The sequence below is a fragment of the Coregonus lavaretus genome (assembly GCF_964263955.1).
Source record: "Coregonus lavaretus genome assembly, chromosome: 1".
In the NCBI taxonomy this organism is placed as follows: Eukaryota; Metazoa; Chordata; class Actinopteri; order Salmoniformes; family Salmonidae; genus Coregonus; species Coregonus lavaretus.
The window spans coordinates 37,970,790-37,997,893 of record NC_139988.1 but is presented as its reverse complement, the minus strand read 5'-3'; the positions used below and the strand labels follow the sequence as shown (position 1 = coordinate 37,997,893).

General features: G+C 42.2%; 1 protein-coding gene across 1 annotated transcript in view; it reads left to right on the top strand.

Annotated features, from left to right (window-relative positions):
* Positions 1–3,023: 3,023 nt before the first annotated feature.
* LOC311134998 (protein bicaudal C homolog 1-A-like) overlaps positions 3,024–27,104 on the top strand; it is a 121,707-nt gene continuing 97,626 nt past the window's right edge. Inside the window, exon 1 of the mRNA XM_084168802.1 lies at positions 3,024–3,355. Within this exon, the coding sequence (XP_084024928.1) occupies positions 3,163–3,355 (193 nt within the window). The 5' untranslated portion in view covers positions 3,024–3,162. The remainder of the gene's footprint in view (positions 3,356–27,104) is intronic.

Sequence of the window (27,104 nt, the reverse complement as noted above, 5' to 3'; positions counted from 1 at the left end):
GATGTATTCAGATTCCTTTTTCAAATTCAGTTCTTGAAATTCAGATTCAAAACCAGAGACTGCATCCTGGTACTTTGTCAGGAAAGGTAGAGGAGAAGAGATAGAATCAAACATTCTCTGCGGTAAACAGAAGCTTCTGGCTGTTTCTGAAGCCAATGTGGCATGTTTAATTTATTTTCTTTCTATTAATTTGGCTCTAGCGTTTGGACTGTTTTGGCTATAAGGTATTTTGACCCCATTCCTGAAAGATAAGACTCTCTGGAACATGGACGTGATGATCACAGGCCAGGCAGGACACGATACAAGGGAATGTCACAGAAAACGTAATTTGGCCTCCATAAATATATATTTGAATATCCCTGTCATAGCCATCCTAAGGATAGCCTTTCCACTCCCTATTTAATCTTGCTCTTGTGACTAACTGGGTACGAACCAGGTCTCCTGCATGTCACAAGACTGTTAGCCCTCTACCAAAAGATTTGTCACAAAAACTGTTGTGTTAAATAGCAAATTGTGCCTACTCTGGTCTTGGCACGTGCGCTCTAGCCAACAGCTTGCAGACACAGTGCGGGTAGGCTGTGCGGGTAGGCTAGTCTACATGATGAGATTATTATGGATAAGAGCGAGAATATTTGTATTTGTCAAATGGCAGTCAAGCATTGATCATCCTGGCACCAGAATAAACCCGTCGATATTTATTTGAAAGGAGCATCAAGATCACTGTACACTTTCACCACCCTGTGAAGTTCATCATAATGTATTTAATCTATAGCCTAATAAACTGCATGGTTTCCCGAATCATAGTGGGAGGACCACAAACCACCATATCATCGTGTGACTCCAAATGTACTTTGAAATGATGGTTGTTATATAAATATATGTGAATAAAGGTGTTTCCACCGCCATTTCTCACATAGTTAACTTTACCGACACAAAAAGATCTCACCATGTCGAATGAACAAATGATCTGTCTGCATTTATAAAATTGTACCAAAACTGTTTCCATCACAGCTGTCATTATTGTTTTTATACGGTATGATTTTCCTCACATAAAAACTGTGGATGGCAACGTGTTTTCAGTATGAAAATGTATGCACTCACTACTGTAAGTCACTCTGGATAAGAGCGTCTGCTAAATTACTGAAATGTAAATGCAAATGTGTTTACTGTCGAATAAAAATGAAGTAGTTTAAATGTTTACCCATTTAGGCAAATTGCGAAATAATAAATTGTCTACAGCCTGTATGCCCTCCCACCTATCTGTTTCATGTCTCAGGTTGCCCGCAAAAGACAGCATGGATAGATGTGTTTCTAGCATAAAGCATCGCAGACCAAAGCACTGTTATATATCACTTTATATAATCGGATCCGTTTTATTTTATTCAAAATCTTAAGCTAACAAGGGGTAGGCCTCTGCTTTTGCCATTTTCTTTAATAAAAGGTAGGCCTATGGCATACCCTCTCTTACCCCATCAATTCGAGTCTTGGTTTTAACTTAACAGCCCTTCACTGACACGGAGGTAGGCTATTTAAAGAGTGCATAGTGGGTAGATGAATTGACTGACACATCTATGGTAATAGCAGCCTATAACCTAATTTCATCTGTCAAAACGGCCTACCTCTTATTTCTTAAATAGGAAGAAATAGACTCCAACACAAAGTCTAATTAAAATGAAGATGGTTTAAAATGAATTATTTCTACTCGAATTAGCCTACTTTCACCACCATGAGCTGTCAATTTCCGATTGATAGTGCCGCAGCTGCTGCTGCTTCAAGTTTCAGCATCAAAATGTAAGTTACTCGAATCTGTCTTATTGTGAGGTCAATAACTCTGATAAATACATAATGGGCAAGAAACATATAGATTTTAATCAAATCAATTATAGTAGTAACAAGCTATCAAAGTTGACATCCGGTCCTCCTCATCTTCAAGCTGTCCTTCTCAAACTGAACAGAACATAGGCTATAGGCTAGTCCGTGCACAAGATAGTGATTTTTTTTTGGACTAGCCCTAATCAAAAATAATAATCTGAAGAAGCCTTTGACTCTCCTCCTGAACTGCCTACACAGTTCAGCCATTGGTTAGGCAGCACACAAAAACGTTTTTGATCAGGAAGAGCAGAGCAGGGTTTAGGGTTGGAATATCCATTGCAGTGTGTAATGCAGCCTAGTTGTATTTACACCATCCCAGCAGCTATTATAGAAATATAATTTTGCTCTGTGCTCTGAGCATACACTTCGTGGCCTATAGCATATAGACAATGAATCATTTGATAGAGAACACACGAAATAGCCTATAGACACACTTGATATTGTATGCTCAGCTGAGAATCAGAGATGAGGGGCGGCATCAGGCACACATCAATTTATAGCCTAATAAGCAACTGATTACAAATTACAAATTACACGACCCTCCCCTAAACTAGATTGAAAAAAATACTAAATCCTCCCCTTCATTGAAATTGCAAAAGCATGACCCTCCCCCATTTTCCTACAGGGAACCATTCTGTACATTTCGATTCATCCCTTAGCATTAAATGTGGAGTGGAGCTTTATAGTTAGGGTAGGCTACTTGTTGACATCATGTGACCCGCGTACCTTCAAAAATATTCCGCAATCCTCATTTATTCAAAAACACCGTTTCCATCATCATTTGTCGCAATAAAAAAAAGTTCGACCCAAAAAAAATCCACCCATGTCGAACGAATAAAAATGTCGATCTATAGAACATTTCTCCTATAGCCTATCTGCCGTTTCCATTACACATGTCGCAATGTTTTTTGTTTGTTGCGACATTGCTTTTGTCGGATGAACCTGGGTCAATGGAAAATAAACCAGTTTATTGGGACAAATGAGGGGAAAGAATAATACATGCTAAAGAAACTAAATTTGGGAGGAGTCCCACATCTTTGAGTTGTGTCTGACACGTGAAACTTTACTTGTGTTCTAGACTCAGCAAACTGTGGATCACAAGCGCCACTCAATGGGGAAAACAGAGCCTCGAGGCAACGGTCGAGGAAGAAGTCACTGCGCAACAATGAGTCTGTACAACATTTCAGAGTGATATATAAATAAGGGAAAGTAGGTTTTACACTCCACAACGTGGTAGTTTACAACTATTTCGAAACGCAGTGGCCATTGGAAACGTTGCTGTGCAGCGCAATGGCTGCCCAGTGCGACTCTCTGAGCGGATACTTGCAACAGTCGGACCACGGCTCAAATAGCGAGCGTAGTACTGACTCCCCGGTCCCCGGCTCGGAGGATGACTTGAGCGGACCCCATGCCTTACCAGACCCGGAGTGGACGGAGGAGAGATTTCGAGTGGACCGCAAGAAACTGGAAATCATGTTATTAGGTAAAGAAAAAAATACAGAAATATTGTGCCATGTTTTGCGAAATTGTACAACTTTTGACTACAGTTAAAAACATTCCTTTGTTATGAGAATGGGAACGATGCCAACTGTATGCTTCCCAAAAAATTGTTTTACCCCATCGTAAGGTATATGTTCAATCAATATTACATGCATTAAAACAAACTTTATAGACAAGGTACAATAGTTTATGCAATACTAGTTATTTAATTCTGACTGAAGTTTAGCATTGTTAAGTGAGGTCATGGTCACCACTATAGCCGCGGGAGTGTGGGTTCGTTTCCCACGAGCGGCCAGTATGAAAATGTATGCACTCACTAACTGTAAGTCGCTCTGGATAAGAGCGTATGCTAAATTACTAAAATGTAAAATGTAAGTAGGGGTGCTGAAAAATCTGAAATAAAATATACAAACAAAGAAAATATTTTTTTTCCACAAAAGAGTGAATAGTGCACTGGGCCTTTATTAGTATTAGCGGACCGATATAGAAGTCTGTAGTAGGAGCAAAAACATTTTTTGAGCATCTCCACTTTGGCAAAAAAGGTAGTTGGATAATTAAGAACAGTATCTTGCAGGATTCAATAGGTGGAATTGGAGGAGTTGTTGCCCTGTCCCTTTCTCTGCGATTGTCATTCTAATGGAATCCAGACAGAATAAAAATATAACCTGTCCTCAAACATTTACATCAAAAGGTGCAAAGATACAACATCCACATCAAATTAAATATTTTTCTTAATCAAACAAACACTTTTTGTGCAGTATTAATTTACCATCTTTACAAACCACTTAATGTAAATATACATTACTGTATTCTACATAGGCTGATCATCTAGGTTTGTACCTATAGACTTTCCATCACCATGAAGAATAACAATGTAAAATACAATATTTGAGTACATTGACACATCAAGTGGTTCGTGACGATGTGGCAGAGCGTGGCACTTGCAATGCTAGTGTTGTGGGTTCGATTACCATGGGGGACTTGTATGAACATTTATGCACTCACTACTGTAAATTGCTCTGGATAAGAGCGTCTAATAAAATGGAAAAGGAATGAGTAGACCATTACAGTTTTCACATAGAAGTAAGTTGCATTTGCAAAGTATTTCAAGAACCTGGAAAACATATCAAGCAAGTATTTTTATATTCCACAAGTATTATCAGATTAACTGTTTTGTACAGATAATTATCAGACTCAAGTTACAAATGCTGGTAAACACTAAAATATACTGACCAAAAATATAAATGCAACAATTTCAAAGATTTTAATGAGTCACAGTTCATATAAGGAAATCAGTAAATTGAAATCAATTCATTAGGCCCTAATCTATGGATTTCACATGATTGGGCATGGGTGCAGCCATGTGTGGGCCAGGGATGGCATAGTCCCACCCACTTGGGAGCCAGACCCACCCACTGGGGAGCCAGGTCCAGCCAATCTGAATGAGTCTTTCCCCACAAAAGGGCTTTATTACAGACTGAAATACTCCTCAATTTCATCAGCTGTCCAGGTGGCTGGTCTCAAACGATCCCGCAGGTGAAGAAGCCGGATGTGGAGGTCCTGGGCTGGTGTGGTCTGCGGTTGTGAGGCCGGTTGGACGCACTGCCACATTCTCTAAAATGACGTTGGAGGCGGTTTATGGTAGAAAAATTAACATCAAATTCTCTGGCAACAGCTCTGGTGGACATTTTAGTGGCCTTTTATTGTCCCCAGCACAAGGTGCACCTGTGTAATGATCATGCTGTTTAATCAGCTTTATGATATGCCACACCTGTCAGGTGGATGGATTATTATTATTATTTTGTATTATTATTATTGTTATTTATTTTTTATAGGGTAGATCAGCTTTAATATTGCAGATAGATTATAACTTCCATCAATGTAATTGTCAAATCAAATCAAATGTTATTGGCCACATGCGCCGAATACAACAGGGGCAGACATTACAGTGAAATGCTTACTTACAGCCCTTAACCAACAGTGCATTTATTTGAATAAAAAAAGTAAAATAAAACAACAACAAAAAAGTGTTGAGAAAAAAAGAGCAGAAGTAAAATAAAATAACAGTAGGTAGGCTATATATACAGGGGGGTACCGGTGCAGAGTCAATGTGCGGGGGCACCGGCTAGTTGAGGTAGTTGAAGTAATATGTACATGTGGGTAGAGTTAAAGTGACTATGCATAAATAATTAACAGAGTAGCAGCAGTGTAAAAAGATGGGGTGGGGGGTGGGGGTAGGGGGCAGTGCAAATAGTCCGGGTAGCCATGATTAGCTGTTCAGGAGTCTTATGGCTTGGGGGTAGAAGCTGTTGAGAAGTCTTTTGGACCTAGACTTGGCTCTCCGGTACCGCTTGCCGTGCGGTAGCAGAGAGAACAGTCTATGACTAGGGTGGCTGGAGTCCTTGACAATTTTGAGGGCCTTCCTCTGACCGCCTGGTATAGAGGTCCTGGATGGCAGGAAGCTTGGCCCCAGTGATGTACTGGGCCGTACGCACTACCCTCTGTAGTGCCTTGCGGTCGGAGGCCAAGCAGTTGCCATACCAGGCGGTGATGCAACCAGTCAGGATGCTCTCGATGGTGCAGCTGTAGAATCTTTTGAGGACCCATGCCAAATCTTTTCAGTCTCCTGAGGGGGAATAAGGCTTTGTCGTGCCCTCTTCACGATTGTCTTGGTGTGTTTGGACCATGATAGTTCGTTGGTGATGTGGACACCAAGGAACTTGAAGCTCTCAACCTGTTCCACTACAGCCCCGTCGGTGAGAATGGGGGCGTGCTCAGTCCTCTTTTTATTCCTGTAGTCCACAATCATCTCCTTTGTCTTGGTCACGTTGAGGGAGAGGTTGTTATCCTGGCACGACACGGCCAGGTCTCTGACCTCCCCCCTATAGGCTGTCTCATCGTTGTCGGTGATCAGGCCTACCACTGTTGTGTCGTCGGCAAACTTAATGATGGTGTTGGAGTCGTGCCTGGCCATGCAGTCATGGGTGAACAGGGAGTACAGGAGGGGACTGAGCATGCACCCCTGAGGGGCCCCTGTGTTGAGGATCAGTGTGGCAGATGTGTTGTTACCTACCCTTACCACCTGGGGGCAGCCCGTCAGGAAGTCCAGGATCCAGTTGCAGAGGGAGGTGTTTAGTCCCAGGATCCTTAGCTTAGTGATGAGCTTTGAAGACACTATGGTGTTGAATGCTGAGCTGTAGTCAATGAATAGCATTCTCACATAGGTGTTCCTCTTGTCCAGGTGGGAAAGGGCAGTGTGGAGTGCAATAGAGATTGCATCATCTGTGGATCTGTTGGGGCGGTATGCAAGTTGGAGTGGGTCTAGGGTTTCTGGGATAATGGTGTTGATGCGAGCCATGACCAGCCTTTCAAAGCACTTCATGGCTACAGACGTCAGTGCTACGGGTCGGTAGTCATTTAGGCAGGTTATCTTAGTGTCCTTGGGCACGGGGACTATGGTGGACTGCTTGAAACATGTTGGTATTACAGACTCAGTCAGGGAGATGTTGAAAATGTCAGTGAAGACACTTGCCAGTTGGTCAGCACATGCTCGGAGTACACATCCTGGTAATCCGTCTGGCCCTGCAGCCTTGTGAATGTTGACCTGCTTAAAAGTCTTACTCACATCGGCTACGGAGAGCGTAATCACATAGTCATCCGGAACAGCTGGTGCTCTCATGCATGCTTCAGTGTTGCTTGCCTCGAAGCGAGCATAGAAGTGGTTTAGCTTGTCTGGAAGTCTTGTGTCACTGGCCAGCTCGCGTCTGTGCTTCCCTTTGTAGTCTGTAATAGTTTTCAAGCCCTGCCACAATCGACTAGCGTCAGAGCCGGTGTAGTACGATTCAATCTTAGTCCTGTATTGACTCTTTGCCTGTTTGATGGTTCGTCGGAGGGCATAGCGGGATTTCTTATAAGCGTCCGGGTTTGAGTCCCGCTCCTTGAAAGTGGCAGCTCTACCCTTTAGCTCAGTGCGGATGTTTCCTGTAATCCATGGCTTTTGGTTGGGGTATGTACGTACGGTCACTGTGGGGACAACATCATCGATGCACTTATTGATGAAGCCAGTGACTGATGTGGTGTACTCCTCAATGCTATCTGAAGAATCCTGGAACATGTTCCAGTCTGTGCTAGCAAAACAGTCCTGTAGCTTAGCATCTGACCACTTTTTTATTAACCGAGTCACTGGTGCTTCCTGCTTTAGTTTTTGCTTATAAGCAGGAATCAGGAGGATAGAGTTATGGTCAGATTTGCCAAATGGAGGGCGAGGGAGTGCTTTGTATGCGTCTCTGTGTGTGGAGTAAAGGTGGTTTAGAGTTTTATTTCCTCTGGTTGCACATTTATCATGCTGGTAGAAATGAGGTAGAACGGATTTAAGTTTCCCTGCATTAAAGTCCCCGGCCACTCTGCATCACTTCCAATCCCCCATATGTTTTTTTTCTTCTCGCAAATATATATATATATATATATATATATATATATATACATATACATACATGCACACATACATACATACATACATACATACATACACACATACATATAAATACGTATACATACATACAGTGGGGAGAACAAGTATTTGATACACTGCCGATTTTGCAGGTTTTCCTACTTACAAAGCATGTAGAGGTCTGTAATTTTTATCATGGGTACACTTCAACTGTGAGAGACGGAATCTAAAACAAGAATCCAGAAAATCACATTGTATGATTTTTAAGTAATTAATTTGCATTTTATTGCATGACATAAGTATTTGATACATCAGAAAAGCAGAACTTAATATTTGGTACAGAAACCTTTGTTTGCAATTACAGAGATCATACTGTAGGTTTCCTGTACGTCTTGACCAGGTTTGCACACACTGCAGCAGGGATTTTGGCCCACTCCTCCATACAGACCTTCTCCAGATCCTTCAGGTTTCGGGGCTGTCGCTGGGTAATACGGACTTTCAGGTCCCTCCAAAGATTTTCTATTGGGTTCAGGTCTGGAGACTGGCTAGGCCACTCCAGGACCTTGAGATGCTTCTTACGGAGCCACTCCTTAGTTGCCCTGGCTGTGTGTTTCGGGTCGTTGTCATGCTGGAAGACCCAGCCACGACCCATCTTTACTGCTGAGGGAAGAAGGTTGTTGGCCAAGATCTCGCGATACATGGCCCCATCCATCCTCCCCTCTATACGGTGCAGTCGTCCTGTCCCCTTTGCGGAAAAGCATCCCCAAAGAATGATGTTTCCACCTCCATGCTTCACGGTTGGGATGGTGTTCTTGGGGTTGTACTCATCCTTCCTCCAAACATGGCGAGTGGAGTTTAGACCAAAAAGCTCTATTTTTGTCTCATCAGACCACATGACCTTCTCCCATTCCTCCTCTGGATCATCCAGATGGTCATTGGCAAACTTCAGACGGGCCTGGACATGCGCTGGCTTGAGCAGGGGGACCTTGCGTGCGCTGCAGGATTTTAATCCATGACGGCGTAGTGTGTTACTAATGGTTTTCTTTGAGACTGTGGTCCCAGCTCTCTTCAGGTCATTGACCAGGTCCTGCCGTGTAGTTCTGGGCTGATCCCTCACCTTCCTCATGATCATTGATGCCCCATGAGGTGAGATCTTGCATGGAGCCCTAGACCGAGGGTGATTGATCGTCATCTTGAACTTCTTCCATTTTCTAATAATTGCGCCAACAGTTGTTGCCTTCTCACCAAGCTGCTTGCCTATTGTCCTGTAGCCCATCCTAGCCTTGTCTACAATTTTATCCCTGATGTCCTTACACAGCTCTCTGGTCTTGGCCATTGTGGAGAGGTTGGAGTCTGTTTGATTGAGTGTGTGGACAGGTGTCTTTTATACAGGTAACGAGTTCAAACAGGTACAGTTAATACAGGTAATGAGTGGAGAACAGGAGGGCTTCTTAAAGAAAAACTAACAGGTCTGTGAGAGCCGGAATTCTTACTGGTTGGTAGGTGATCAAATACTTATGTCATGCAATAAAATGCAAATTAATTACTTAAAAATCATACAATGTGATTTTCTGGATTTTTCTTTTAGATTCCGTCTCTCACAGTTGAAGTGTACATATGATAAAAATTACAGACCTCTACATGCTTTGTAAGTAGGAAAACCTGCAAAATCGGCAGTGTATCAAATACTTGTTCTCCCCACTGTATATATACATATCCAAATTTTAAATAATAAATCCCTTTATTACTTTCCAACCCTACCACCCCTTCCCTAATTGGAGTAAACTAGTGTTCAGCAATACTAAGGCCTCTACGTCCAGCTTATACATACTATAGACATTTTATGGACACAGTCAATTTTACAATAATTCTGTTTTGTTTGTTTTTACTCCTGAACTTCCTCTACCCTCAACCTCTCCAATCATTTTCATGATGTCCATCCTGTTTGCTTCTATATGCCATATATTTCTAACTGTGCTCTTTCACAAAAGCTCTCAACCTATAACCTATATACTTATTATGGACACAGTATGCTTTACATTAGTTATCTTGTTGTTATTAGTCCCATCCTTCAACTCCATTCAACACCTCCCATCTATCTCTTAACACCATCCATATTGGATTTCTATTTGCCATATATTTTTCAACTGTACTGTGATGTTTCACAAAAGTTCTGAACCCTTCTATTCTCATTGTTTCTACAGATTGTACATTGAAAATAAACATTTTTGCTAAAAGTATTATTATATTATTGATCGATTGACTATGACTTTTCACATCACCCAGTAGTGCTATCTGCAGGGTTAGCTCCAGGTAAATAGGGTTGTGGGTTCGAATCCCACGGGGGGCCAGTATGAAAAATGTATGCACTCACTAAAAATGTAAGTCGCTCTGGATAAGAGCGCCTGCTAAATGACAAAAAAAAAAATATATATATATTTCCTTTTCAAAGAACTGTAAATGAGATAGATGGATTATCTTGGCAAAGGAGAAATGCTCACTAACAGGGATGTAAACAAATCAGTGCACAATTTTAGAGAAATACATTTTTGGTGCGTATGGAATTTTTCTGGGAACTTTTATTTCAGCTCATGAAACATGGGACCAACACTTTGCATGTTGCGTTTTATATTTTTGTCCAGTATACATTTAACAAAAGTATTGCACTGGGCCTTTACTAGTCCTGTATTAGCGGACCAATATAGACCCCCGCCCCCTTCAGCAAAACTATCGCAGCACCCCGCCCCCAAGCTACTTCCCGCGGCTATGGTCACCACACATGCATCAATAATGTTTGTGCATGAGCAGTTGAGGAGCATGAACACGACTCGACGAATAGGAGTCGCTATGAGCAAGTGTGTGTGTTATGGTCAAGACTCATGTTTTACCTTCCTCAATAGCTGGTGAAAACACTTCTCTCAATAATACCCCTTAATGAGATCAAACTATCCTAAAAATATTTCCTGGTCATTGGTAACATGACCAAAGTTTTTTTTAATGCTTATTAAACCTCATTGAAAGTGTCTATGAAGACCATTTTAGTCAATATATCATATAGTCTATATGTGCAGTACTTTACAAACCTATAATCATAGATCTGTCTGAGATACAAAGTGGATCTGCATCCACTGTTATAGTTTTCCAGATGGTGATGAAGTTTTCACTCTCCTATCTACTCAGCACAATCTCTGTCACTGTCATGTCAGTGAACAGTTAAATGACTGATGTTGGGTTGTGCGTGGTCACTCTAATGAGACGTTCCTTGGAGTGTGTAAAGGATGAGATCATCATGCGTTATTGCAACACACTTTCTTGAAGATTCCAGCGTTATGTAACCGAAGAAGATTCTTTATTAATCCCACATGAAGAAAGTGAGTCGCCATCAGCTGGAAGAACAGCCAAAGGAGACCATACGGGGAACATTAACAACATGAGATAATCAACCCAATGAAAACAACCAGTGAAATCTCAAATAATATCATCCATAACAAGGGGTTTCATATTCAGCTTGACACAAGACAACCCATGTCTTTGTCTGTCTTGACTCGTATTTCTTATCCTGTTGGATAGGAAGATATCTAGTCAGTGGGATTCTGTTTGCTCTACTCTCCCTTGATTATTTTCCCTTTCTCAATCTCGGATTGTTGTTTCATGCTCCAAGCCTCTCCTCAGTGTATGAGTGTGCCAAATATAATCCAGACCTGTTTGGGTGGACGTTGTTATAAAAATTATTGTTTAATTGGAGCACATTTATCAAACCTGCTCTTAAGTTCTGTGTTTTGAAGTTGAAATAAAAACTTTTTTAGGTTAATTAGGAGAGCCTGATGATCTTGAGGATGCACTCTTTGTTAATTTAATTTAATGGCCTCGTTTTCTTTTTTGGTTGAAAGAAAATATGCAGTTTGACTTTTGTATACAGGAATAATGGCAGCTGGTTTTAAAGTGACCTCACTCACTCACTCACTCACTCACTCACTCACACACACACACACACACACACACACACACACACACACTCTCTCACTCACACACACACTCTCACATTCTCACACACACTCATACCCTCTCTCTCACACACACACACACTTCCAGCTCAGCTCCTCCTGGTTGTGGCCCCGTTGCTGCTACGCTGCTCTGCATTCCTTAAAGCTCCATGTCATCCCTGCCTTTTCCAGGAAAACAACTTAAAAAGAGGCTGTCCCTAAACCCAAGTCTGCCGGACATACTGTATGCGACGTTGTGCGTGTGTGTGCGTGCACAGAGACAATCTCTTTAACATGTTGTTTTCTAGTGCTTTCTATGATCATGGCAGGAATTCTCCATGTTAACATTCAGCCCATGGCATGAAGTGAATATTACTCTTTGTTTCCATCTCTGGTCAGTCATTAGCCTTTTCTCAATTGGGAAGAAGTCCATTCTTTCCTCAACTCCTCGGTACTCCTTTCCTCCATGACCCGGAAACCGATAAGTGGTCGCCATTTGTATGTGAGTGTCAATTTGTTAATAGGTAAACGGAGGAGTTTGCTCCTCTCCTCGATTGCCTCCTCTGGTGGAGGATGCGCCGGTGTATCCTACCGCGGAAGAATTTTGAAATCTGCCACACCCCCTTTGTTGTTGTACTCTCGGAGGAGAAAAGCATGCACACATTTAAAAACGATACGTTACTGATCGTTTTATCTATAAAATGTCTAGCACAACTAGCTACATTTCTTTTTTTAGCACTTTGCACATGTATTTAGGGATTCCACCTCTGTAAAAAATAATTTGCCCTAGTGGAAAAGGATAGTCTCATTTTATACAAGCACATTTGTTTCTTCTCCTCGCCTCCTCTCCTCGATTACCTTTCACCTTTTTCAAAAGTAGTGGAGGAGAGGTCGCAAGGAATTAAGGCAATCCAATTGTGAATCTCCCAAGTGGTTCAGGGAGCGTGGTCATACAATCTCAACCGTGAAACAGCAATAGCCTTTATTTACTACCTCTTATCTGGTGCAGTTCCAGGATGTACTCTAGCCCATGGGGCTTGTCGAATAATTTAAGACATTCTTTCTTCAACAGTAGTAAGAGTAGAACTTTTACACTACACTTGGAGAAAAACTGTGCCGGTGTTATGATACTGATGGTATGTTGGGAGTGATGGTCTGTTTACGTTTCTACCATTGTGGCTAGATGGAGTAGTATTCAGACCCCTTGACTTTTTCCACATTTTGTTACGTTACTGCCTTATTCTAAACTGGATTAAATTGTCCCCCCCCCCCTCATCAATCTACACACAATAGCCCATAATGACTAAGCAAAAACTGGTTTTTAAAACTGTTTTTTAAAATAAAAAACTGACATATGACATTTACATAAGTATTCAGACCCTTTACTCACCTTTGGCAGTGATTACATCCTCGAGTCTTCTTGGGTATGACGCTACAAGCTTGGCACACCTGTATTTGGGGATTTTCTCCCATTCTTCTATTTTCAGCTCCCTCCAGAGATGTTAGATTGGGTTCAAGTCCGGGCTCTGGCTGGGTAACTCAAGGACATTTAAGAGACTTGTCCCGAAGCCACTCCTGCATTGTCTTGGCTGTGTGCTTAGGGACGTTGTCCTGTTGGAAGGTGAACCTTCGCCCCAGTCTGAGGTCCTGAGCGCTCTGGAGCAGGTTTTCATCAAGATCTCTCTGTACTTTGCTCCGTTCATCTTTCCCTCGATTCTGACTCGTCTCCCAGTCCCTGCTGCTGAAAAACATCCCCACAGCATGATGCTGCCACTACCATGCTTCACCGTAGGGAAGGTGCCAGGTTTCCTCCAGACGTGACGCTTGGAATTCAGGCCAAAGAGAGACAGGTTTCATCAGACCAGATAATCTTGTTTCTCATTGTCTGAGAGCCCTTTAAGTGCCTTTTTGAAAACTCCAAGCGGGCTGTCATGTGCCTTTTACTGAGGAGTGGCTTCCGTCTGGCCACTCTACCATAAAGGCCTGATTGATGGAGTGACCAAGGCCCTTCTCTCCAGATTGCTCAGTTTGGCCGGGCGGCCAGCTCTAGGAAAAGTCTTGGTGGTTCCAAACTTCTTCCATTTAAGAATGATGCAGGCCACAGAGTTCTTGGGGACCTTCAATGCTGCAGAAATGTTTTGGTACCCTTCCCCAGATCTGTGCCTCGACACAATCCTGTCTCAGAGCTCTACGGACAATTCCTTCGACCTCATGGCTTGGTCCAATCAATTTAATTTACCACAGGTGGACACAAATCAAGTTGTAGAAACATTTCAAGGATGATCAATGGAAACAGGATGCACCTGAACTCAATTTCAAGTCTCATAGCAAAAGGTCTGAATACTTATGTAAATAAGGTATTTCTGTTTCAAATTTGTAATAAATTTGCAAAAATGACTAAAAACCTGTTTTCGCTTTGTCATTATGGGGTTTTGTGTGTAGATTAATGAGGACATTTTATTTAATCCCTTTTAAGAATAAGGCTGTAACGTAACAAAATGTGGAAAAAGGGAAGGGGTCTGAATACTTTCCGAATGCACTGTATATGTACCTCCCAGACTGTTTAGGATGCTCTGATTGGTCATTACGTGTTATCGTCAGCGTTGTAACATCTGGCTCTGTTTTCATTGGAGGAGAGTGTTTTGTTTATATGGGACACTGTCCTGAAGTGGACACAGTCCAGAGTTTGGCCCCATAATGAAATCATTGTGTGGGAACTTCAGTATATGTTTACTCCAGGTTTTATTGTCTGTGACAGTATCTCTGGCCTCCCTTGCTTGGAAACTTGTGTAACCTGCACTATGCAAAAGGACAAGGACCTGCATAAAGCCTTGCTAATGTTAAAAGGTGCTTAAAACAACATTTTCTCCCATCTCAAGCTCCAGTATTGAGAAGTTTTGGAAGACTTCATTTAGAGTGAAGAAACACCTGTTAGGAATGTGTGTAGGTTTTTATTTTGTGAAGTAATGAGACATCTTATCTGAATAGCCATATGTTCGTCTCCTCTTGGCTTACATTGCAGTGTGACTTCTTTCCACTCCTCCCTATAAAATCCATTAAGCCAGTATCTGTTCTTCCAGATAGTCATGAGGTGTTGAAATATATGACAGAAGAGCATCTATTTCCCATTTATGCCAGTATTCTCCCACACATGGATTTACTGTATGTCAAGTCTGTTTTTACTATCAGAGACATCATATCACTTGTAACTGAATTTATACGTGTATACTGTACGTGGGGCTGAGGATATAATATTTTTTATAGTGTCCTCTGTTTTGTCTGTTTCCCCTGCTGTCTATCAGAGTTTTTGAGCTGAAGGGAGTATGTAAGATTTGAAGTTGGAGGAGAGATAGGGTTGTTGTCGGAGAAAAACAGTTACCTAGAAACACAGTGGGTACATTAAAAAACATAATGATGACTACACCGTACATCACCACATTAGAAGGACATACCCACTAACAGTCACTTCGTGTAGGCCTATGTGTCATACTTTCCCTACCAGTTTGGATCAGATCCTTCCCGAATAAATATTTAAATAAGGAGCTGAATAGAAATAGTAATAAAAGTCCCCCGACCGTGCAGAGCCTCCGTTGCAGATGATCACAAGTTGTTTTGGTGCCCTACTTCTAAATAAAATGACATGGTCAAATTGAAATGCCTCGAATTGGCAGTCAAGGCATTACCAGTTTTAAGTCCATTAATGATTGTAAGGTGTCAAACTAACTGTCTGCAGCCCTCAAGTTAGGGTGACCAGACATCCCTGATTTCTGGGACAGTCCCTGATTTTGGTGTCCTGAGCTAGTAGAGCTGTCCCTGGAAATGTCCCTGGTTAGCCCTCAGAATAAAAAAAGCAACTCTGAAAGTTAAATTGAGGCTGATATTTAAATCATCAAATGCTGTATCCAATCAGATTTGCATGTAAAAATGTCTGTCCCTGTACCAAACTCGTTTGCTCATACCTTATGAGAACATTTGATCAGTGATAGGCTACATTTTAACAACATGCTCATGGCCAGAAAGTGTTGCATGAAACAGCATAGGCTACAAAACATGGGTGATTCTATAATTACTAGATAAGATAATGAAAACTGTGGAGGGGTAAATCATGTCTGTGCTATAATTAATAAAAGCGAAAATGGATAGTTCAATTTTTTTCGTGCATTTCAAGTACTTGTGTGTTGGTGCAGGATGAAAACTTGAATGTGGTGTAGAGTTCTTTATGGTTCTCTGTTCACAAACTCCCACTGAACAAAATATAAACGCAACATGTAAAGTGTTGGTCCCATGTTTCATGAGCTGAAATAAAAGATCCCAGAAATGTTCCGTACGCACAAACGCTTCTTTCTCTCAAATTTTGTGGACAAATTTGTTTACATCCCTGTTAGTGAGCATTTCTCCTTTGCCAAGATAATTCATCCACCTGACAGGTGTGGCATATCAAGAAGCTGATTAAACAGCATGATCATTACACAGGTGCAACTTGTGTCACTCTAAAATGTGCAGTTTTTTCACACAACACAATGCCACAGATGTCTCAAGTTGAGGGAGACTGCAGGAATGTCTACCAGAGCTGTTGCCAGAGAATTGAATGTTCATTTCTCTACCATAAGTCATCCCTCCAACGTCGTTTTAGAAAATGTGGCAGTACGTCCAACCGGCCTCACAACCGCAGACCACGTTTATGGCGTCGTGTGGGCGAGCGGTTTGCTGACGTCAACGTTGTGAAAAGAGTGCCCTATGGTGGCGGTGGGGTTATGGTATGGGCAGGCATAAGCTACGGACAACGAACATAATTTAATTTTCTCAATGGCAATTTGAATGCACAGAGATACCGTGACGAGATCCTGAGGCCCATTGTCGTGCCATTCATCTGCCGTCATCACCTCATGTTTCAGCATGATAATGCACGGCCCCATGTCGCAAGGATCTGTACACAATTCCTGGAAGCTGAAAATGTCCCAGTTCTTCCATATCCTGCATACTCACCAGACATGTCACCCATTGAGCATATTTGGGATGCTCTGGATCGAGTGTATGATAGCATGTTCCAGTTCCTGCCAATATCCAGCAACTTCGCACAGCCATTGAAGAGGAGTGGGACAACATTCCACAGGCCACAATCAACAGCCTGATCAACTCTATGCGAAGGAGATGTGTCGCACTGAATGAGGCAAATGGTGGTCACACCAGATATTGACTAACTTTTTGTTTAGTATAATTAAAATTAGGATTTTTATTCACTCAAGTGTGGGAAAACATTCATTGTTCAACATTTTATTGTTAATTTCAAGTTATGTGAAATCTCTGTGTACTGACTCCTGGTGGGCTACAGTGTACAGACTTCGTGTTAGCTGACTAACTACACCCCCCTAATTAAATAAATATGTTCCTGATTGTAACTAATTTGGTTTCCCTCCCCTACACCTCAGACTATTATCGGGTATCTGCATCTTGGCCTTGATGTGGAAAAGCGCTCCTCGAAAGAAGGTAGTAAACAAGCAGATTTGCTGCTACCCTGTAAGCCTACAGGTTTATTTTAGTTTTCTCATGCATCCTAAACAAATGTCATTAGTGTTATTTTCCCCAGCAAGAACCAAAAATGTTGCTCAAACAGAAGGGGGAACAAACAGTCACCGACCAACAACCAAAATAAAACAGGTGGGGTTTTAGGAGGGGTTCTGAAAGAAAGTCTTGGGGGTGTCCACTGAGCGCCCACAACATTTTGCCCAAGAAGAGGCAAACAAAAGAAAAACCCACACCAAAGCTAAAGACAGGAAGCAAATAAAAAAAGGTGGAGCAAAACAAAATCAGGGAAATTGGATAAAGGATTGTTTGTCTAGAAATCAAAATATGGAGAGCCAACTAAAGGTGTTGACCCTCCACATCTCTCAAGACAACTGGAGCACTGGGCCAGCCACTCTTAAACAGCACCTAGGCCAGCACAGGTGAAACACCCTCCCACCAATGAGATGGCAACCAGCACATGTGTAACACACACTGATCAACGAGGTGACACCAATCGGTGCGCCCCACGGGCCAATGAGCTATACGTGCTGAAGTCCAACCTCAAAACACAAATGGAAAAACCAAAGCCTGTAACATTAACTAACCGTACGGTGATATCAAGTAGTCCATGCCCTGCAACATTACCCACTCTCTCCCAGTAGGAATGGAACTGAGTACATTGATGCCAATGTAAAACTGATTCTGTATGGAAAAAGACAGACTCACAAACTGGGTCAAAATGCTGAAAAAGGGTTTGTCTCCTCTCTGCTGCACATGTCCATATTTTGTCCTGAAACAGTGTGGAGTGTGTGTATATAGGCCCTCATCCTTGTCTTCCTCCTGGGTGCTGAGTAAGAGCTTCAGACAGGAAGTGAGTGTCGTGTGGGGAATGTGCTGCAGGCACTCTCTCTACTGCAGGAGTACACAGGCCTGTTGTTTTAACCTCCAGAACCACATACTGTCAGAGCTTGAAAGGGTCCATATCCATGGTCCATAGTCATATACTGTTAAACTAATGGGCTGTTTTAAGTGGTGTTTACTGTGGACATTACTGGAACTGATCATGAGGTAGCTCAAAGAAAGTTGCCTAAACCTAAATATACTAGAATTAATTGGAGCTTTAACAGCACGCTGTGCAGTGCTCCTCAACATCGTGGGAAGCATACATTATGCCAAAATGGTATGTGATAAATATGATTTAGTTGATTTTCTAATCATACTATTGTTCTTTTATCTGGATCTGTGCCTTTGTATACTGTAGCTCCCCTCTCTAACAACCTTTTCTGAAAAATGGTGATACAAATATATTCAACTTTTCTTACGCATTGAATTCCTTCATCCCAAGCATGCAAGGATTGCAAGAACAGCGCCGGAAGAAGATGGCTGCCGTTTTACAGCCCTCTAACCAATTGTACTATTATGTGTGTTTTTCCGCGTTATTTGTAATTTATTTTGTACATAATGTTTATGCCATCGTCTCTTATAACCAAAGAGAGCTTCTGGATATCAGGACAGCGATTACTCACCTCGCGTTGGACGAACACTTTTTTTTCAACGAGGCGTTCGCGAAGGATATTCTACAGACTCCAGACAAGGCCCAGATCCCCGTCATTCGCGTGAGGAAGAGACGGAGATACCGTGGACGTAGGTCGGGGTGCCTTGTAAAGATCCGACGGCGAACGAGTAAACTGCCTCTCCCATCAATCCTATTAGCCAACGTTCAAGCTTTGGATAATAAAATGGACGATTTAAGATTACGGTTATCCTACCAACGGGACATTAAAAACTGTAATATCTTATGTTTCACGGAGTCGTGGCTGAATGACAACAATGACAACATTCAGCTAGCAGGCTATACGCTACATCGGCAGGACAGAACGGCAGACTCGGGTAAGACGAGGGGTGGCGGTCTCTGTATTTTTGTAAACAACAGCTGGTGCACAAAATCAAATACTAAGGAAGTCTCAAGGTTTTGCTCGCCTGAGGTAGAGTATCTTATGATAAGCTGTAGACCACACTATTTACCAAGAGAGTTTTCATCTATACTTTTCATAGCTGTCTATTTACCACCACAAACCAATGCTGGCATTAAGATTGCACTGAATGAGTTGTACAAGGCCATTAATCAACAGGAAAACGCTCATCCAGATGCAGCGCTCCTAGTAGCAGGGGACTTTAATGCAGGGAAACTTAAATCCGTTCTACCTCATTTCTACCAGCATGTTAAATGTGCAACCAGAGGGGAAAAAACTCTAGACCACCTTTACTCCACACACAGAGACGCATACAAAGCTCTCCCTCGCCCTCCATTTGGCAAATCTGACCATAACTCTATCCTCCTGATTCCTGCTTATAAGCAAAAACTGAAGCAGGAAGCACCAGTGACTCGGCTAATAAAAAAGTGGTCAGATGACGCAGATGCTAAGCTACAGGACTGTTTTGCTAGCACAGACTGGAACATGTTCAGGGATTCTTCAGACAGCATTGAGGAGTACACCACATCAGTCACTGGCTTCATCAATAAGTGCATCGATGATGTCGTCCCCACAGTGACCGTACGTACATACCCCAACCAGAAGCCATGGATTACAGGAAACATCCGCACTGAGCTAAAGGGTAGAGCTGCCGCTTTCAAGGAACGGGACTCTAACCCGGACGCTTATAAGAAATCCCGCTATGACCTCCGACGAACCATCAAACAGGCAAAGAGTCAATACAGGTCTAAGATTGAATCATACTACACTGGCTCTGACGCTCGTCGGATGTGGCAGGGCTTGAAAACTATTACAGACTACAAAGGGAAGCACAGCCGCGAGCTGCCCAGTGACACAAGCCTACCAGACGAGCTAAACCACTTCTATGCTCGCTTCGAGGCAAGCAACACTGAAGCATGCATGAGAGCACCAGCTGTTCCGGACGACTATGTGATCACGCTCTCCGTAGCCGATGTGAGTAAGACTTTTAAGCAGGTCAACATTCACAAGGCCGCAGGGCCAGACGGATTACCAGGACGTGTACTCCGAGCATGTGCTGACCAACTGGCAAGTGTCTTCACTGACATTTTCAACATGTCCCTGACTGAGTCTGTAATACCAACATGTTTCAAGCAGACCACCATAGTCCCCGTGCCCAAGAACTCTAAGATAACCTGCCTAAATGACTACCGACCCGTGGCACTGACGTCTGTAGCCATGAAGTGCTTTGAAAGACTGGTCATGGCTCACATCAACAGCATAATCCCAGAAACCCTAGACCCACTCCAATTTGCATACCGCCCCAACAGATCCACAGATGATGCAATCTCTATCGCACTCCACACTGCCCTTTCCCACCTGGACAAGAGGAACACCTACGTGAGAATGCTATTCATTGACTACAGCTCAGCATTCAACACCATAGTGCCCTCAAAGCTCATCACTAAGCTAAGGATCCTGGGACTAAACACCTCCCTCTGCAACTGGATCCTGGACTTCCTGACGGGCCGCCCCCAGGTGGTAAGGGTAGGTAACAACACATCTGCCACACTGATCCTCAACACGGGGGCCCCTCAGGGGTGCGTGCTCAGTCCCCTCCTGTACTCTCTGTTCACCCATGACTGCATGGCCAGGCACGACTCCAACACCATCATTAAGTTTGCCGACGACACAACAGTGGTAGGCCTGATCACCGACAACGATGAGACAGCCTATAGGGAGGAGGTCAGAGATCTGGCCGTGTGGTGCCAGGACAACAACCTCTCCCTCAACGTGACCAAGACAAAGGAGATGATTGTGGACTACAGGAAAAAAAAGAGGACTGAGCACGCCCCCATTCTCATCGACGGGGCTGTAGTGGAACAGGTTGAGAGCTTCAAGTTCCTTGGTGTCCACATCACCAACGAACTATCATGGTCCAAACACACCAAGACAGTCGTGAAGAGGGCACGACAAAGCCTATTCCCCCTCAGGAGACTAAAAAGATTTGGCATGGGTCCTCAGATCCTCAAAAAATTCTACAGCTGCACCATCGAGAGCATCCTGACTGGTTGCATCACCGCCTGGTATGGCAACTGCTTGGCCTCTGACCGCAAGGCACTACAGAGGGTAGTGCGTACGGCCCAGTACATCACTGGGGCAAAGCTCCCTGCCATCCAGGACCTCTATACCAGGCGGTGTCAGAGGAAGGCCCTCAAAATTGTCAAAGACTCCAGTCACCCTAGTCATAGACTGTTCTCTCTGCTACCGCACGGCAAGCGGTACCGGAGTGCCAAGTCTAGGTCCAAAAGACTTCTCAACAGCTTCTACCCCCAAGCCATAAGACTCCTGAACAGCTAATCATGGCTACCCGGACTATTTGCACTGCCCCCCCACCCCATCCTTTTTACGCTGCTGCTACTCTGTTAAGTATTTATGCATAGTCACTTTAACTCTACCCACATGTACATATTACCTCAACTAGCCGGTGCCCCCGCACATTGACTATGCAACGGTACCCCCCTGTATATATAGCCTCCCTACTGTCACTTTATTCTATTGTATATATAGCCTCCCTACTGTCACTTTATTTTTTACTTCTGCTCTTTTTTTTCTCAACACTTTTTTGTTGTTGTTTTATTCTTACTTTTTTGTTTAAAATAAATGCACTGTTGGTTAAGGGCTGTAAGTAAGCATTTCACTGTAATGTCTGCACCTGTTGTATTCGGCGCATGTGACCAATAAAATTTGATTTGATTTGATTTGATTTGATTTGATGAAGCTTTCAGGATCCTCTAATATAATTTAGCTTTGGTCTTGTGGAAAAACCTGTTTCTTTACTCAAGACAATAAAACCTGGAATCGTATTTCAACGGTGCGACTTGACTAGTGCGCTCTGACCAATTTCTCTCCTTCTGGAACTGTAAATGAGGTGAAATGAATACCTGTTTTTTACTTCACTCAAAGCCCTTTTTCTTCTGCTCCTTCAAAGTGCAGATTTACATTCTGTCTGGTTTACGGCTGCTATAAAAACAAAACAAAACAACGTTTTTGGGGGGGCTGCATCTGTTGGCTCCGTCTGTTTCAGTGAGACACACTCCCCCAGCCCCTCTGATGGAGCCAGATCTCACACTACATACCAGGTACCAGGGGAATGCTCAGGTTGTGAAATGTTTCTGGAAAGTTTGCAACAACTCACTCACAATTCACACATGGGGGTGAAATGGGGAAACACCCAGATACCCAGAATGTGATAACGCATCATTCCTGCACCTGATTATCTTGCCTTTACTTAGCAATTAAACCAACAGACTGACTCAGTGGTTGTAGATATGTTTGTCTGTGTCTCCTATTTTTTTGTTATGGGCAATTCCATGGTAACGGAATTACGCTGAAACTCAGATCTTTCACTTTAAAATGTTTAGCAAACAAAAACCATTGATTTTCAAACTTGAACAAACCATACAACTCTATGCACAAGGATTACTTTTAACAATTTCCACAGAACATTTTACAAAAACACATTTACAGGAAGAACTGTGCAGATACAACGTTTGGAAACAGAATAAAACTGAGGGAGATTTTACTGTAATTCTGTTAGAAAAACTTTTTTTTTTCCAGTAATTGTTTGTTGTTTTTTTACAATGTAAATTGTTCAAAGTTGTCATTGTGCATGGAGTTGTATGGTTTGTTAAACTTAGAAATCAATGGTTTTTGTTTAACATTTTAAAAGTGAAAAGTCGGAGTCTCAGCGTAACTCCGTCACTGTGGAATTGCCCTTATTTGACTTGTATTTATAGCTGGAAAAAGGAGCAATTTTGTTAGCAGTGTGTTTTATTCTTAACTGTTTATGTGGGATGTCTTAAACTGTCTATAGTGTTTATGGATGTTGTGAGTTGTGTAAGCTCATTATCATATTATTTTATTTTCTATATCTCAACCTGATGACCTTGGTAACAGTCCAGTACTGGCAGTATGTCAACTCCACTGCAACATTACACATCTGGGAGTTTGTTTATTTATTTATTATTTCACAGTTGCCTGGCAACTGCACATACTTTGTTCTCCTGCAAAAGGAGCCATTTGGAGATGACTGCAGTCAGTATCCAGACCCCTTGACTTTTTCCACATTTTGTTACGTTACAGCCTTATTCTAAAATTGATTAAATTAACATTTTCCCTCATCAATCTACACACAATACCCCATAATGATGAAGAGAAAACAGGTTTTTAGATTTTTTTGAAATTTCTTAAAAAATTAAAAACAGAAATACCTTATTTACATAAGTATTCAGACCCTTTGCTATGAGACTCGAAATTGAGCTCAGGTGCATCCTGTTTCCATTGATCATCCTTGAGATGTTTCTACAACTGGATTGGAGGCCACCTGTGGTAAATTCAATTGATTTGACATTATTTGAAAAGTCACACCTGTCTATATAAGGTCCAACAGTTGACAGTGCATGTCAGAGCAAAAATCAAGCATTGAGGTCGAAGGAATTGTCTGTAGAGCTCCGAGACAGGATTGTGTCGAGGCACAGATCTGGGGAAGGGTAAAAAAAAAAAAATCTGCAGCATTGAAGGTCCCCAAGAACACAGTGGCCTCCATCATTCTTAAATGGAAGAAGTTTGGAACCACCAAGACTCTTCCAAGAGCTGGCCGCCTGGCCAAACTCAAAAATCGGGGGAGAAGGGCCTTGGTCAGGGAGGTCTTGGTTGGAGTTTGCCAAAAGGCACCTAAAGGACTCTCAGACCATGAGAAACAAGATTCTCTGGTCTGATGAAACCAAGATTGAACTATTTCGCCTGAATGCCAAGCATCACGTTTGGAGGAAACCTGGCACCATCCCTACGGTGAAGCATGGTAGTGGCAGCATCATGCTGTGGGATGTCTTTCAGCGGCAGTGACTGGGAGACTTGTCAGGATCGAGGGAAAGGTTAACGGAGCAAAGTACAGAGAGCTCCTTGATGAAAACCTGCTCCAGAGCACTGAAGACCTCAGACTGGGGCAAAGGTTCACCTCCCAACAGGACAATGACCCTAAGCACACAGCCAAGACAACGCAGGAGTGGCTTCGGGACAAGTCTCTGAACGTCCTTGAGTGGCTCAGCCAGAGCCCGGACTTGAACCCGATCTAACATCTCTGGAAAGACCTGAAAATAGCTGTGCAGCGACCCTCCCCATCCAACCAGACAGAGCTTGAACAGGATCTGCAGAGAAGAATGGGAGAAACTCCCCAAATATAGGTGTGCCAAGCTTGTAGCATCATACCCAAGAAGACTCGAGTCTGTAATCGCTGCCAAAGGTGCTTCAACAAAGTACAGAGTAAAGGGTCTGAATACTTATGTACATGTGATATTTAAGTTTTAAATGTTTAATACATTTGCAAAAATTTCGAAAAACCTGTTTTTGCTTTGTGATTATGGGGTGTTGTGTGTAGATTGAAGAAAAAAAACAATGTAATCCATTTTAGAATAAGGCTGTAACGTAACAAAATGTGGGAAAAGTCAAGGGGTCTGAATACTTTCCGAATGCACTGTACATCTGTACATCTATTGATAGGGTTGGCTACACTTCCAGGATTACAAGCTAGCTAGCTAGTTACCTTGGAGGTTTCTCGGGCGATCCGATGTTGTATCTTGTCACTCTGATCTTTAAAAGTGCGTCTTGCACTGGTGCACCGCTGCTAAATGAATATAGGGGAAACTCTTCTATGACTTCCCTGGTTCTTCTGTTTTTACTGTCCTTGTGTTCATAGTGTGGGAGTCGAGAGCTATTTGGGAACTGAAGTTTAGTGAATGGATGCCAACCTGTGTGATGGTTTGTCTAAGGACCACATAGAGGAAGAGACTAAATAGTACTCTGTATCTGTTTTCATTTTGCTTTCCAACTCAAGTGCTGCCAGCAACCTGTCTGTTATAAGGTGATATACTGGATGAAAATATCATATCTTTGATCCCTCTCATTTAGAGTTGATTTATTTGAACAGGCTTGTCAGTGAAAAATAAAGTTTTAGGCAACAACAACCAAAAATTATTTTTACGTTAATCACATCCTTCTGTTTATTGTCCTGCCTAAACATTCCAGTGGTCCTTTATTATAGCTTTACATGTAGATACATCTTAAACCACTGTCATATCATTTCTCAGAGAGATGGATGGGGATGGCAAGATTCAAAAGGCGTAGTATTGCATGTAGCACGTTAATAACTGGTGAATTATTTTTGTCTTAAGCAATAACTCAAGTGTGCGTGGGGAGTGTGCAATTGGGCATGCATGTGTGTTTGTGTTTTAAAAAGACTCCCCTATGCGCACTTTGTCAGGTCTGTGTTGAATCAGCTGAGGTGCTGAAGTTCATAGTGTTCTGCTTGAGAGCCTCTGGTTGGTGGAGAATCATGGTGAGAAAACATCCTGCTCTTTCTATATAACACTCCATTCTATCTGAGAATGGTAGTAGTTCATTCAGACTTGGCCTAAGGACTTACAGCCAGCTAACTTTCACAAGTACATGCAAGAGAGTTTGGACAGAAATTTTGGAAACCTGAAATTTGGACAGCGTTTCAGAACTATACTTTTTTAGCTACAGCATTTGGCAGTTCCACCTCAGTCTTAATATGCTGACATTGATTTCCTTGTATCTGTGAAATATTGGCTGCTGGTAATTTAAGCCACCATAAGTATTAATTTACCTTGTATTAACGGTCCTTCTCTTTTTAAACCGGTGATTACTGGTCATAGTCTTTTTTTCCTGTTTGTGTCAGAGCAAAGATAGTTTTATGTGTTTCGCTTTAGTTCTAATGTCCAAAAACATACTGTAAGTAGGCTACCAAAGCCTTGTTCTTCTAGTCTACACCCCAATGTCCTCAGAGCTCTGTGCTTAAGTCACTCTGTTGTTTCTGCTGCCCAACCAGGATTTGTCTCATCAGGCCTAGTGATTTAGAGTTTTAGCTGGTGCTTTTGGGTTTTCCTCACTTTTCATGCTCCAAAAAGCTTTAACCTTCATAAATCCTTTGATACGAATGCCTGTTTTTCTTGCTAATTCCTTAAGGCATTCAACATTGCATATGTCTTGGTAAAGCCAAATGCCACCAATACATGGTCCAGATCACTGAGTTAGTCATTGGTGGGCTGCTTCCGAGAGGGTAAGTGGTTGAAATCCCGGTTTGTGCTTCATGCCCTAATGCCACTGTTAAAGCCTTATGTGACTGTATGACACTTTCTAAAAATACCTGTCCACTTAGTTTTTTGTTTTTAATTTCCATGGTTTTTACACCAGAAGGTGATTATGCAACATTATTATACAACATTATAATATAGCTTAACACATGCTCTCCTTGTGAACCCTCACAATGTTCTGCTTTTTATTTATTGATAAGATCCCATCTAGGTCTGTGGCGGTCACAAAATTTCGTCAGCCGGTGATTGTCAAGCAAATAACTGTCGGTCTCACGGTAATTGACCGTTAATTAACATAAACACATTTAGCATCTCCTGGCTTCCACACATAGCCTACAGGCCGTTTTAAAAAGTATAATAAATCCTTGTAATATATCCTACACCTTCACAATAAATCCATTATTTATTTTAGACAGGTCTAAAGAAGCATGATATGAAGAAAATGAAGTCTATTTCAGAAGAAAAGAATAGCATACTCTGAGTTGTCCTTATGTTAGGTCCTGATGTGGCTATGCCAAATGGCTGTGGGCTACACTAGTTAATTTACTAGACAAGATTTGCTTATAATTCCGTGGCATTATTTTTTATTTTATAGTATGAAGAATACAATTGAACAAAGCTGAATAAAATATAAATATTTTCTCCAAACGATTTGAGGGAGTGCGCA